Raw genomic sequence first — 15016 nt, forward strand, 5'->3', positions numbered from 1 at the left:
AATCCCCTCGCTATGAAGGCCAACATGCCATTTGCTTTCTTAACCGCCTGCTGTACCTGCATGCCAACCTTCAATGACTGATGTACCATGACACCCAGGTCTCGTTGCACCTCCCCTTTTCCTAATCTGTCACCATTCAGATAATAGTCTGTCTCTCTGTTTTTACCACCAAAGTGGATAACCTCACATTTATCCAGATTATACTTCATCTGCCATGCATTTGCCCACTCCCCTAACCTATCCAAGTCACTCTGCAGCCTCATAGCATCCTCCTCGCAGCTCACACTGCCATCCATGCATGCATTCAGATAAAGAGCTTTTAATTTTGTCTTTTTACCATTTTTCCCTGCTTTGACCCCAGTTTCTGATACACTGTTGGTTTTATGCATTCTGTCCATTCCTGCCACACTCTGATTGTCATTTCCTCCATTAGTACCTTGCACTTTTGCCTTCTCCTTTCTGTTTTTACATTTCTGCTCATTGGATCCTTCCCCCCCCCACTATTTAGTTTAAAGGTCCAAGTTGTGTATTTACTGATACCAATTCAGCCTCCTCACACTCTATCGTCTTTATCTCGAAGCACAGCGTAAGCCCTGTTGTGTCTGAGCTGCTCAGAGGGTGGCTCTATAGCAATATAGTTGAGCACATAATCCAGGCAGACACATTGGTGCAGTACTGAAAGAGTACTGCATTGTCAGAGGCGTTGCCTTTAGAATTAAACTTGAAATGGAGGCGCAACCTGCGTGTTCAGGTGGGCTTAAAAGATTCCATGGTGCAATTCGAAGAAGATCATGCCGTTCTCCCTGTGTCCTGAGCAAGATTCATGCCTAAACCAATGCCAGCAAAACAGATGACCTGGTCACTTATCTCATTCACTGTTGGGACCTTACACTGTAAATTAGCTGCCACATTTGCCCAATAACAACAGTCACCACCTCCAGAACTTTAGGGTGTCCCGAGGAAATGAAAAGTGTTGTATAATTTCAACTTTCCTTTCTTTCCTATCCCTAATGTGGGCACAATTATGACAGCAGCATCGTAAAGTAACTGGGTTGCTGCCTTAAAGTGCAGAGATCCAGCTGAAGACCTGGGTTTTGCTGGCATTTCTGCCGTGAATGGCAGAAAATACAAACACTGCCTTCCAGATATTTTTCATTGCAGCCCAGCGAGGCAGTTTCCTGATTACCGGTCTGTGCGAACCTTTGCTAGTCACTGGCTAAGATCTACTGGCTGGTTTTCCTTGATGTCAGTTGTTACCTTGGCCGTGATTTATCCACACGCGGCGGGATCGATGCCGCCGGTTTAGGTGGCGTGTTGGAAGCCTGCTCCCGACTCGAGCCCACTCTCCGGAATCTTCCTATGATTGGGCTTGTCCCGGCCAATTAAGAGGAAGCCGGTCTGATGACGTCAATTGATGATGCGTCATCAGCCAGTTTCCTTAAAGGACCATGCCCACAATGATTTTAACAGTTCTTCTGTCAGTGTCCTGCAGCATTGAGGAGCTGCAAACACTGAGAAGCACTGCACAGAAGTGCACAGCTGCACCCAGGCTCTCAAATGACTCCCTCCAGATGCTTATGGAGGGAGACACAGCACGCAGGGGGGTCCTCTTCCTCCTCCCTTCAGATGGGCGGAAAGGATCTCCCCAGGAGAGTGTGAGGAGCCTGGTTGCACATTGCACAGGAGGACACAAGCAGGGATGTTGTCAGGAGGACCAGGCTCCAGTGGCGCAAATCCTTCAATGATCTCAGCAGATCACGAAACGTTATTGCAAAGCCACACTCAACCTCATCCTGCTGTGCCATTCATCACATCCTCATCACTGTGTCTTCCCTACTCTACCCCTGCAAATCCTTTCTCACACCAACTTACCTTGCACCTCCACCCATCCCTCCCTCTCTCTACATTATCAGTTCCCTATTTTACCAGCCATCCCTCACACTCGCCCTTATCCTAAGTACTTTTTAATGATGTTAATTACGTGTTCCGCCGCTTGCTAGCGGGTCGGCAATCCGAACGCTGACCTGACAATTGAGAAACTCACACGGAGGCAGGTTCAGAGCAGGATCCCGTCCCGCTGTCAGTCAAAGCCATTTTGACAGCAGGCCCGCCTCCAAACCCGCACTTGTCGGGACCCTCGTTTTTTAAAAAACTCAGCGATAAATGACTCAACAAAAGGATATTGGTCATGATTGTTAAAAGGGATTCTAAAGGTGAGATGTTCTCCTTGAGGCTTTCATTTCCCTTTGTTTTTTTTCTGCCTGGTTTACGATTGTTTGTTCTGCATGCAGAAATGAATTTAACGGAATCTTTACGGGTACAATAAAGAAGTGGAAAGACGAAAGTATGCCTCTTTTCGGCACACAAACCAAGAGTGAAATACTTGCAGTTCTGACATCTGCATAATAATTTTTTAATGAAAACCAGCTTTCACTTATCCACTGTGTTATGATTGAGTTGGAGTTATCCTTGAAAGCAGAATTACTACCTTTGTGATTATACTGAATCTTACAAAAAAAATTGTTACGGCCATTTTAATTATCTTGTAACATTTATAAACCTCGATAACCCCTTCTTCCAGCTGTTTTATTGACAACTTGCACTGGTCAACCTCTGAAGATATCAGATGGTTGCCAATGCCCAACCTTGTCATCAACCTCATATTCCACCCCAAGGAGAACCCTGGTGGAATGAGAGCGATCTCTCTCCGCCGAGGAAATCATCCGATATATTTCTGTGCTGTTGCTGTTTACCGCATCACCTACTGTTGCCTGATTTTTTGGAGACTTGCCAATTTAGACTAATCGTTTCTGTTCTGCTGGATCACAGTTTTTTTTTTATTATTTAGGTGCTAATCCAGGAAAATTGGACAATAGATTAGTTGCTTTCTGACAGCCCCTTTATAAATGGAGCCAATTAGTGTAACTCACTCATTATACACACGGCCAACAGGCAGCAACCAGTGTAGTGAACAGCCGTTTTATTTTAACCTTTTTAAAAAAAAACTTTCAATTTCTGATAGTTTTAAAGCATACAGAGATGGATTTGAATTAATCAGTTAAATCTAATTAAACGTAACCCATGCTTGAGTGATCAGACTTTAGTAAACCTTTATTTGATTTATTGTAAGTTTAAAGAAAATTACTTCAACAAAAGCTGGAAAGTACTTAATCACCGCGTGACAAATAATTTTCAGTGTTCAATCCTGTGAGAATACCATGTTTATCTTGTGGGTTTTTTTAATTTTGGAGTGAAGCTTTATTAAAAAATTGTGAGATGTACTTATGCAATAAAATCTTAGTTTTCAAGTGATGCTGTTTCATTTGTTGTGTTTATAAAAAAAAATTGATGTGGTTGTGGATATGTTTGCCATGCATGTTGAGAGTTTAGGAGCTTAGCAACATTCACATTTAGACTGCTTTGCACAACCTGTAATGATTTCATGTAAGAACAAGTACAGCATACTGGACAAATATTTAGGATGGCCCATACTCTGCTGTCAGTTCATTCAATGGAGAATCCTCACACTGTGAATCTCTTCGGACAGGTTTATTTACAAATAACATGGATTACAGAAGTGGAAAAGATATGGTCAAGTTACATTGCACAGAACTGAATTGACTTTAAAAAGAGTCTGCAGTATTTGTACTTTTTTGTGGCAAGCTGTTGAAAAGACACAGCACCTGGTGCTTCAACTGCAAAGCTGAACAGTGGACAGAAGTGCACAAGAATTTTCCAGGGTTGCAAGGGTATTTTTCATTAGAAGTTAAAGTAATCTCTTTGAAGCAGTTAGGAAACCAAAATAGTTTTCACTCCATGATGGACAGTGGGTTAGTGACCTACAACTGCTGTATTTCCTTTTGCCATTTTCCACCAGACATTTTTTTTACTCTCATATGACCATGACAGACAATTACGTACATGTCTGATAAATGCTGCATGCATTCATCAATTTTAAACTTGTCCCCTTCCTTAATCAAAGGGAATCCTTTATCACCTAATTTATGGATAGCTACCCTGCTTGGTTCATGTAGACAGAATGTCATTAGTTTACCATTTTGTACTTCGCGGAAAGAGTAGCCAGTTCTTTTAAACTCGAGCTATTTGAATCGGAGCAGGCCGGGGAGCGGAAGGAGCAGCTTGGTGGCCTGGCCCAGCAGTGTGTGCGGCCCCCGGCCTGCGGGCACCATCGAAGCAGGCCGGGGAGCGGAAGGAGCAGCATGGCAGCCGACCACTCCAGGGAGCAGCACGTGCTGGAGCAGGAGAGCAACGGCAGTGAAAATGGACGTCACCAAGGTCCAGGTCGGTGACTGGAGCGTGAACAGGTACATCAGGAGCGGCGAGATCGGGGTGAAGGAGCGGCGAGAGACTGTAGAGGGACGTGATCGGGGCCCAGAAGAGACGAGGGCCCAGGGGAAGCACGGGCCAGCCCACACTGCGATATGTGTGCGCACTAGGTCCGTGCAGCAGAGCAGCTCCCGAGTCGTCTTGATTAATCCTTGCTACTCGACCAAGACCTAGTTCTGTCGAGCCCGTGTGGTGGCGGGTGTGCAATGGTGGTCACATGTTAAAAAATTCCAAGCACAGGCATCTTCCACCCTTCAAGATTTAGTTCGGACCTGGAATTTTAGGTCCATCATTGAAACACCTATGAACTTTTTGACGTGGAAGCAAGTCATCCTCGGTTCGAGGGACTGCCTATGATAATTTGAATTTACAAAATACACAAACCCTCATGATTTGTAATCATTACAAACAAATTATGAGAAACCTTATCGAGAAGAAACAGATTGAGTGCCATAGAGTGTCAGCTGTGGCTCCGTGGGCAACACACTCACCTCTGAGTCAGAAGGTTGTAGGTTCAAGTCCCACCCCAGAGACTTGAGCATGAAAATCTAGACTGACACTCCAGTGCAGTGCTCAGAGTGCTGCACTGTCGGAGGTGCTGTCTTTCGGATGAGTCGTTAAACTGAGGCCCCGTCTGTTCTCTCAGGTAAATGATCCCATGATACTATTTTGAAAAAGAGCAGGGGAGTTATCCCCGGTGTCCTGGCTAATATTTATCCCTCAATCAATACAAAAAAAAATTATCTGGTCATCATCACATTTCTGTTTGTGGGAGCTTGCTGTGTGCAAATTGGCTGCCACGTTTCCTACATTACAACAGTGACCACACTCCAAAAGTACTTAATTGGCTGTAAAGCATTTTGAGACATCTGGTGGTCGCGAAAGGTGTTATATAAATGCAAGTCTTTATTTTGTTCTTTCATTGTGTACTGTTTGAGGACAGGATTTAACACTTAGCTAAGTGTTCATTTTTCTGCAAGAATTCTCCCAGAAATAAGATTGGAATCCAATTTTTCATTTTTGTTGAATAGTTGTTCTATATATGGATGCTTTTCAAGGGCTCTGGAATAATATTTCTTCCTTCACGAATCCCAAATAATTTAAAGTTTGATGTGCTCTGATTTAGTTTGCTTTAGTTTAGTTTGTTGGCAAGTTGCTACACTGAGAGTTCGTTGAGGAGACTAGTTTGAATTAAAGTTGGGAGCTCGTATTTATTTGTCTTGATAATAAAATTATAATTTGGGTTATTTATATTTGAGTATAATACCATTAAATGGTGTAAAGGTCATGCCCTAATTTTCACGCAGAGCCATAAAATATCATGTGCACCAGTTCTCCATGTTCTCTGGTGATTAAAATAAAACTGATTTTAAAGTATCGTACAGGATTTTTCTTAATTTACAACATCATTCTTTGAATTGTAATGGATTGATTTACTAAATCCAAACAATTTACTCAAACTGTCATGCAAAAAAAACCCTTTTAAATAGACACAGAATGTTTGTCCATTCATTGCAATGAAATCTTCCGTACTGATATACCATGTTTAAGTTCCAGTGTTACATTTCCGAAATTCTCACAGCTACTCTGAATGTCTGCTGTTTATTAAGCTTTTGAGCTAACAACACTGCTTGTGTACAGATTTCTCTACTGAAGTGTGAGGAAAGTATAATATTTGTTGCATTTAGACTGCAGCAGTCACTGTTTTCATACTGTTAAATTGCATTTTTTTAATATCAAAATTATTTTTCCATAAATGCTGGGCATCCAGAGTACATAATGTATTTGCTTTGCTTGCAACATGATGGTGCTGATCTTCTCCCTTGGTTTGATATGGTATTTACTGCATTTCACAATATATGAGGTGGATGTCCACATGTTTTCTGCTGTGATGTAATGGCCTGGAACTTGCGGTCCTGATGACGGCGAACTGGCAGCGCTCGTCGTCATTTCGTCTTTGAAACTGACCGCAACTTCAGGATTGAGCGCATATGCAGCCTAATGCGGAAATCCTGAGTTTGCGGCCTGTCATTCGTCTCTCCTCCAAAGGCTGCGTTGTGAACCCTCCGAGCTGGCAATCAGTGAAATCACTGATCTGACACAAACTTCCCCTTTCCCGAACAAATATCGCTGTTAGAAACCCCATAAAAAGTTAGACCCATTCAAATGAGGTTTAATGGCGATCTGAGTAATAACTACTAATAAACAACCGTTCTGGCTCTGAAAAACAAATTTTATATTTTCGGAATGTCAGATTTCTCCATTAAGTTAAAATGATTAGATTTTAAAATTTATTTAAAATAATGTTATTTTTAAGTTTGTTCATGATTTCGGAATTCTGAAAACCGGAATTGTCCGATAATCGGACATTTTGGCAAGCGGCAGGGAGTGGAGGATCGGCGGCGGTGAGGTCCAGAATCCGGCAAAACCCCAAATCCCCCCGGATTCGGTCCGCGGCAAGGTCCTAAATCCGGCACGGATTCGATCCCGAGGGTTCCGGATTTTAGACCATTGACTTTCTTGTCCGAAATCCTGCAAAATCCAACAACTGGCATGGAATCAGTCCCGAGGATTCCAGATTTCAGACCTTGTACCTGTATCAGCTTCTACCTTAACCCAATGTGTATGTCCCAATCTTTTTTTCACTCTGTAAATGTTTTAAAAAGTAATTATTAGTGCTTTCTATTTCCTGGTTCCCTGTCTGAGAATTCTGCAATGTGATTGGCTGCTTTGACAGCTTGTTGACGTCACGGCAGTTCACACGATGAGATTCCCACTAAACTACGTCAAGTTCAACTGTACGTCGGAAAAGCCGACCTTCTCGCCACAGAGATTGAGAGATCTTTGTGGGAAGCTTACTTCGGGACCAGCGGCGAATGTCTTTGCTTCGCCGCTGACTGCAAATTTCGGGCCATTATAGTTGAGCGGTAATTGTTAGGCACAGTATGTATAATGGGTGCGTGTTTCGGTTCATGGAAATTTGGTCTTTTTATGGAAGTGGCCTTTTTACGAGTGTTTGGAGAAAGCCTGAACTGTAGCAGTCAGTCTCAGAGCCCCAGGACTTGTGCTCTTGGTTGCTGTATGCATTGTTTCGAAGATCATCAATAAAAATCCTGTAGAAATTTGAGGTTACTTTTGCACCTGATGTTTTTTTAAGCAGAAATGTTTTATTAGGATTGGGGATGTGCATACAATCCCACATTATTCCGACTCTGGAGCAAATCTTTGACGGGTTAACAAATCCTTGTGAATTTTGCAGTGACTCAAAAATTGACGGCCCATATTTCTACTCGTTGTTAATAGAACGCTCTTTGTAATTCAAGTGTGCAGTTCTTGATGTAATGTTCCTGGGAAAAAGTCTCAAGTCTCTCAGGAGTGTGATACTGCCCAGGATGCGGAGATTCAACATTGCCGCCAGTGCAGCCTTTGACTACCTGATGAAAAGAGTGTTTGAAGATTAGGCCCTCAAATCTACCACCAAGCTCATGGTCTACAGGGCTGTAGTAATACCCGCCCTCCTGTATGGATTTGAGGCATGGATGATGTACAGAACACACCTCAAGTCGCTGGAGATACATCACCAACGATGTCTCCGCAAGATCCTGCAAATCCCCTGGGAGGACAGGCGCACCAACATCAGTATCCTCGCCCAGGCGAACATCCCCAGCATTGAAACACTGACCACATTCGATCAGCTTCTCTGGGCAGGCCACATCGTTCGCATGCCAGACACCAAGGCTCCCTAAGCAATTTCTCTATGGCAAACGAGCCAAAAGTGGGCAGCGGAAACGTTACAAGGACACCATCAAAGCCTCTCTGGTAAAGTGCGACATCACCACTGATACCTGGGAGTCCCGGGCCGAAGATTGCCCTAGGTGGAGAAAGTGCATCCGGGAGGGCGTTGAGCTCTTCGAATATCAATGCCTTGAGCGTGAAGAGGTCAGGCGCAGGCAGCGGAAGGAGTGAGCGGCAAATCAGTCCCACCTTCCCACGATGAATGTCTGTCCCACCTGTGACAGGGTCTGTGGCTCTAGCATTATACTGTTCAGCCACCAAAGGACTCACTTTAGGAGTAGAAGCAAGTTTTCCTCGATTCCGAGAGACTGCCTATGATGATGATAATGACTGTCCGGGATAATGTACCTAATAATATTCCAACAGTGGATAGTCAAGGGGATTTAGGGGGGGGGGAACTTAACACAATCACAATGACTAAGGAGGTGGTACTCAGTAAGATAATGGGACTAAAACTGCAAATGTAACACTCCTATTTAAAAAAGGAGGCAGACAAAAAGCAGGTAACTATAGACCAGTTAGCCTAACATCTGTGGTTGGGCAAATGTTGGAGTCCATTATTAAAGAAGCAGTAGCAGGACACTTGGATAAGCAACATCCGGTCAGGCAGAGTCAGCATGGATTTATGAAGGGGAAGTCATGTTTGACAAATTTGCTGGAGTTCTTTGAGGATGTAACGGACGGGATGGATAAAGGGGACCCAGTGGATGTGGTGTATTTGGACTTCCAGAAGGCATTTGACAAGGTGGCACATAAAAGGTTACTGCACAAGATAAAAGTTGGGGTTGGGGGTAATATATTAGCATGGATAGAGGATTGGCTAACTAACAGAGAACAGAGAGTCAGGATAAATGGTTCATTCTCTGGTTGGCAACCAGGAACTAGTGGGGTGCTGCAGGGATCAGTGCTGGGACTCCAACTATTTACAATCTATATTAACGACTTGGAAAAAGGGACTGAGTGTAACGTAGCCAAGTTTGCAGACAATACAAAGATGGGAGAAAAAGCAATGTGTGAGGAGAACACAAAAAATCTGCAAAAGAACATAGACAGGCTAAGTGGGCAAAAATTTGGCAGATGGAGTACAATGTTGGAAAGTGTGAGGTCATGCACTTTGGCAGGAAAAAAAATCAAAGAGCAAGTTATTATTTAAATGGAGAAAGATTGCAAAGTGCCGCAGTATAGCGGGACCTGGGGGTACTTGTGCATGAAACACAAAAGGATAGTATGCAGGTACAGCAAGTGATCAGGAAGGCCAATGGTATCTTGGCCTTTATTGCAAAGGGGATGGAGTATAAAAGCAGGGAAGTCTTGCTGCAGCTACAGCTACAAGGTATTGGTGAGGCCACACCTGGAATACTGCGTGCAGTTTTGGTTTCCATATTTACAAAAGGATATACTTGCTTTGGAGGCAGTTCAGAGAAGGTTCACTAGGTTGATTCCGGGGGTGAGGGGATTGACTTATGAGGAAATGTTGAGTAGGTTGCACCTCTACTCATTGGAATTCAGAAGAATGAGAGGTGATCTTATCAAAACGTATAAGATCATGATGGGGCTTGACAAGGTGGATGCATAGAGGATGTTTCCACTGATGTGGGAGACTAGAACTAGAGGGCATGAACTTAGAATAAGGGGCCGCCCATTTAAAACGGAGATGAGAAATGTGGAATTCGCTGCCTTAGAGAGCTGTGGAAGCTGGGACATTGAATAAATTTAAGACAGAAATAGACAGTTTCTTAACCGCTAAGGGGTTATGGGGAACAGGCGGGGAAGTGGAGCTGAATCCATGATCAGATCAGCTTTGATCTTATTGAATGGCGGAGCAGGCTCGAGGGGCCTGCTCCTGTTACTATTTCTTATGTTCTTATCCTACTTTATCTAATGTGCGAAACCAGTGGGTGTGATTTTACAGGAAATAACTTTTTCACAATTGGGAATTGGTAGATATGAGCTGAAGTTAAATGGATAGATTTGCCCTTCCATTGTTAACAATGCACATTTGGATGGTCAGACGTGCCAAGTTACCACACCCAACTGCAGCTTCCATTCCTTTCCAGGAACCTTAGCAATGATACTGCTGATCCGTGGTTTTCAAACATTCCAAATGAACTGAAATGTGCAATGATCCAGACTGATGTTTGAGGGGAAAAAAAACACAATTTGTGACAAGCTGTATGTGCTTATCCAAGATCTATGGGGTGGCTCCCACTGTTATGCATGGTTGAGTTGGAGTTGTCTGAACAGGAGTTGGTAGTTGGGTTTTTAAAAAGGCCATTAATTGGGAAGGTAATCTGAAACTGCAGGCTAACCAGTGACTATTGTTGGCTCATTAAATGGAAAACTGGATCAAATATCCATTGGATTGTTCTGGATCAGAGCCATCATGTCACTTTCACTAAGAAAAAAATGTTTTTTTATCTTGGATGGATTTTAAGACACACAGTTTTGTGATTCTGTGCCACATAAACCCAGGCTTGAGCAGATTGAACTGAACTGCAAGTACACATTATGCATGTGGGGGTAACATTGAGCGATTTTGGAATGGTTCCCATGGTACTGAAAAACATTTCCCCCCCTAATTTCAATTGGAGTGGGGAGGGGTGAGCTAAAGATTGAAAATAGGCAGTCACTGCGAAACCTTTTAGTAGACTGCATTTAAACTATAGCAAATTATTACTTTGAGTGTTGCTGGTTAGATTTTGGCACGATTTTGCTCCCATTTGCTATAAAATGCCTGAAAGAAGATAATTTGAAAAGATTGTACAGCTGGCAGTTACTAGTAGATAAATAAATAGCACTGAACCACATCTCATTTATTGTGTAGCTCGCAATAACTTTTAGGTGAGTTTGCATGTCTGGTATTATCCCTTTGAGTATTTTATTTCCTTCGCAAATGGGAACCAAAGCTGCAACATCAATGAAACTGAAATCCGAAATAAAAACGGGGAAATGTAAAGTTTTGCACTTGCGCCGTCAGTCTGGCAGCAAAATGTATTTGCAGGAGACAATCATGCTCCCTAGTTTTTAAATAGTTGACCAGTGCCCAGTATTTCTCAGAGAAAATTGCTCAGTTAGCTTGTATGATAACATTTTTACAATTAGGCACTATTATTGGGGAAAATTACCTGACAGATTGGTTGCTAGTTTGCTCGTTGCACTCTGGGGCCTTCATGTAAATCAGCCCTTTGAGATTGTGCACTCGCACGTAGAGCATTATGAAATTGTTGCTTATTCAAGCAGTGATGTCTAAAAGTATGGAAAATGTTTTTTTTTGTCCCCAAAACAACTATGTAAGCAATAACGATGTTTTTTCTTGCTAGGTTATGAAACTGCACGCTCTTTAGCTTTGCACGGAGCACATGTTGTCCTAGCCTGCAGAAATCGAGCACGAGCAAGTGAGGCTACACAAAAGATACTGGAGGAATGGGTGAGTGCTTCCATGTCGTTTGCAAGGCATCCCTACACTTAATTTAAGCTCACTCATAAGACTATGTAGTAAATGCTACTTTTTGGACCAAGAATCTTCGAATTACACACTGAGATTTGAAGATTTATCTGTCATAAAATCCAGCAGGAAGGTTGGATTGATAACCGCGTAACTTTGGGGCATTTACAGTGAGCGTCCTCATGACCGTTTTTTCTTTTCGGGTAATTCCATGATCTGCACCCCCCAGTGGGGAAGCCACGCTCACTGGGAACATTGGTTTCAGACGGGTTAGAACATTGTTAGATGCAGGAAGAATGTTCCTGATGTTGGGGAAGTCCAGAACCAGGGGTCACAGTCTAAGGATAAGGGGTAAGCCATTTCGGACCGAGATGAGGAGAAACTTCTTCACTCAGAGAATTGTGAACCTGTGGAATTCTCTACCACAGAAAGTTGCTGAGGCCAGTTCGTTAGATGTATTCAAAGGGCAGTTAGATGTGGCCCTTACAGCCAAAGGGATCAAGAGGTATAGAGAGAAAGCAGGAATGGGGTACTGAATGGTGGTGCAGGCTCGAAGGGCCGAATGGCGTACTCCTACACCTATTTTCTATGTTTCTATGTACCGATTCTGCGTCCTCTGCTCCCTGCAAGCGTAGCTCCCTGCTGGGATTGTGGAATTACCCCAGCTATCCAAGAATCCCATGAGAGAATTCCAAGACTGGGGCAAACCTAAAACCATTCTCACTGAACAATTACTGTGTAAATTGAAATTCATAATATAAACACCATGCTATGTGTAAAGATTTTTTTAATGGAATATGGCATTTCTGGGGATGATGCTTCAGTTTGGCAATATGTATCGAATGTCAGTTTCCCCTTTTTTCGTGTGTTTGTTAAACAAAGAGGTCCAGCTGCAAACCAAATGAACTATGACACTATTTAGTGTCAGTTGTGGCTCAGTGGGCAGCACACTCGCATCTGAGTCAGAAGTTTGTGGGTTCAAGTCTCACTCCAGAGACTTGAGCACAAAAATCTAGGCTGATACTGCAGTGCAGTACCAAGGGAGTGCTGCACTGTCGGAGGTGTCGTCTTTCGGATGAGCCGTTAAACCAAGGCCCCCTCTGCTCTATCATGCAAAAGATCTCATGGCACTATTTCTAAGAAGAGCAGGGAAGTTATCCCCGGTGTCCTGGCCAATATTTATCTCTCAATGAACATTACTAAGAAACAGATTATCTGGTCATTATCACATTGCTGTTTGCGGAAGCTTGCTGTGTGCAAATTGAGTACCGCATTTCCCACATTACAACAGTATCTACACTTCAAAAGTACTTCATTGGCTGTAAAGCGCTTTTGAGACGTTCGGTGGTCGTGAAAGTTGCGATATAAATATCTGTACAAGTCTTTCTTTATCTGTGCACCCTGTTTTCACTGTTTGTTTGAAATGTTGGACTCCAGCATGCTTTGAATATGATATCAGAGATGTTGGGATTTGCTGTTCCCGAGATCAGTGTGTTATGTTGGTCAAAATTACATGCACATGTGATATGAATGACATCGTCAGGTAATAGACAAATGGAGGAGAAAAGGTTGAAAATGTGCTGGTGTTGCCCCTTTAAAAGCTTCTTTACGTCCCATAGATTGCACACAGCACAAAATGTTACTGCATGTTGTCAGGGTAGCAGCATTACAGCATCCCTAAGCTAGTCAGTTATAGGTAGTTACTAAATAATACATTCTTAGCTAATTGGGACAACAAATGTAAACTCCAAAATCATATTGTTATTGTACAATAGAGTGCTTTTGTCTGTTGCAATTTGCCATCCAAAAGACTGACGACATGTGGGAAGAGACAGTAATGGGTCTATGCTCTAATATGACTTATATTCCTGCAGGATTGAGTTTTCCTCGGGGGAAATTTGTAAGATACTGTTGCAATAAAAATAAAAATCACTGTGCAGCCACTTTTCTTTGCAGTGCCTATTACTGCAGTTTTGTAAACATTTTTATTAGATTGCCAATTTAAAGGGAGCACTATTGCTTCTCAGGGAGATGTGACTATCGTGCATCTGGTTTCTTTGAGCTCCAGGGATCTGAGCACCAAAAGGCATTCGGACATGTTCTGCGATTGCTCACCCTGCTGCTGCAATACTCTCAGTATTTTGCCGTTAGACAGAAAGTGCGTATAAGTGGGAAAATTATCCTAAAAACGATCATAATAAGGTGGCTCCACTGTAAAGTGCATTGGGAGGTTCCACACAGATGGAAAGCTATTTGAATGGTAACTACGGCTGCTAATTTCTGAATTGAAAATGAACTTGAGCTGAAGAGTTTTAAGATCTATGAGGATGTTGCCTGAATTTTAGCTATGAGGAAAGATTGGATAGATTGGGTTTGTTTTCTTTGGAACAGAGGAGGCTGAGGGGAGACCTTATTGAGGTGTATAAAATTATGAGGGGCCTAGATAGAGTGGATAGGAAGGACCTATTCACCTTAGCAGAGGGGTCAATAACCAGGGGGCATAGATTTACAGTAAGTGGTAGGAGGTTTAGAGGAAATATGAGGGGAAATGTTTTCACTCAGAGGGTGGTGGGGGTCTGGAACTCACTGCCTGAAAGGGTGGTAGAGGCAGAAACCCTCACCACATTTAAAAAATACTTGGATGTGCACTTGAAGTGCAGTAACCTACAGGGCTACGGACCAAGAGCTGGAAAGTGGGATTAGAATGGATAGCTCTTTGAATGCCGGCGCGAACACGATGGCCCCCTTCCGTACTGTAAATTTCTATGATTCTATGAAGTTGTGTTGTGAAAAAGATTATTTTTTTCTGCTTCCCCTCCCCATGTGTGAAAGGTTGACTGGTTACTTTAAAAATATATATTTTTCTTCCTTCCTGGATCCTAAACATGCACCTCAGCTCAGCTACTTGATTTGTGAGGAATCCTGTGCAAACCTATACCATGGCAGTCTATAGTGCAAGGGCTCAGAACACCGAGGCACCACAATAGCTGCATTGCATTTGGGAATATGACATTTTTTCTTTCTTCTCGATTTCCCTGGGTCAGTCTCCCACCTGCTGCCGAGACTACGTGTTAGGGATCTGCTCCCAGTGCTCTCTCGGTATTCTGTGAGCAGCCACAAATATGTACACGAGTGTATCGGTGACGATTCTCTACCTAATTTGTAAGATCCCCATTCTCCTTGCTCCCCCCCCCACTAATTAGTGTGACTTTGATTGGAAACCCAGTGGAGTGAAGGGTTGGAAATTGAACCTGCTTCTGATTGGGAACCACCAACGTTGTAATTTCTGACACGTAGAGTTACGCTTTTTATGAAATTGCATTCATGTGTGCAGGGTTAATGTCATCTGTGTGAAATCACCCAGTACGTTGGAAAAAAAAACTCAGAAAATACACAGCATAATTATTTTCTGCTTTCAACCCTAGTTAT

The 15016-nt window shown here is 42.9% G+C and overlaps 1 protein-coding gene across 3 annotated transcripts in view; it reads left to right on the forward strand.

Moving 5' to 3' along the window:
• The window catches only part of wwox (WW domain containing oxidoreductase), a 1164136-nt gene that overhangs the window by 107346 nt on the left and 1041774 nt on the right, over positions 1 to 15016 (forward strand). For all 3 annotated transcript variants that reach the window (XM_070898280.1, XM_070898281.1, XM_070898282.1), the window contains exon 5: positions 11463 to 11569. In XM_070898280.1, coding sequence (XP_070754381.1) covers positions 11463 to 11569 — 107 coding nt within the window. The remainder of the gene's footprint in view (positions 1 to 11462; positions 11570 to 15016) is intronic.

The sequence above is a fragment of the Pristiophorus japonicus genome, chromosome 13 (genome assembly GCF_044704955.1).
Source record: "Pristiophorus japonicus isolate sPriJap1 chromosome 13, sPriJap1.hap1, whole genome shotgun sequence".
In the NCBI taxonomy this organism is placed as follows: Eukaryota; Metazoa; Chordata; class Chondrichthyes; family Pristiophoridae; genus Pristiophorus; species Pristiophorus japonicus.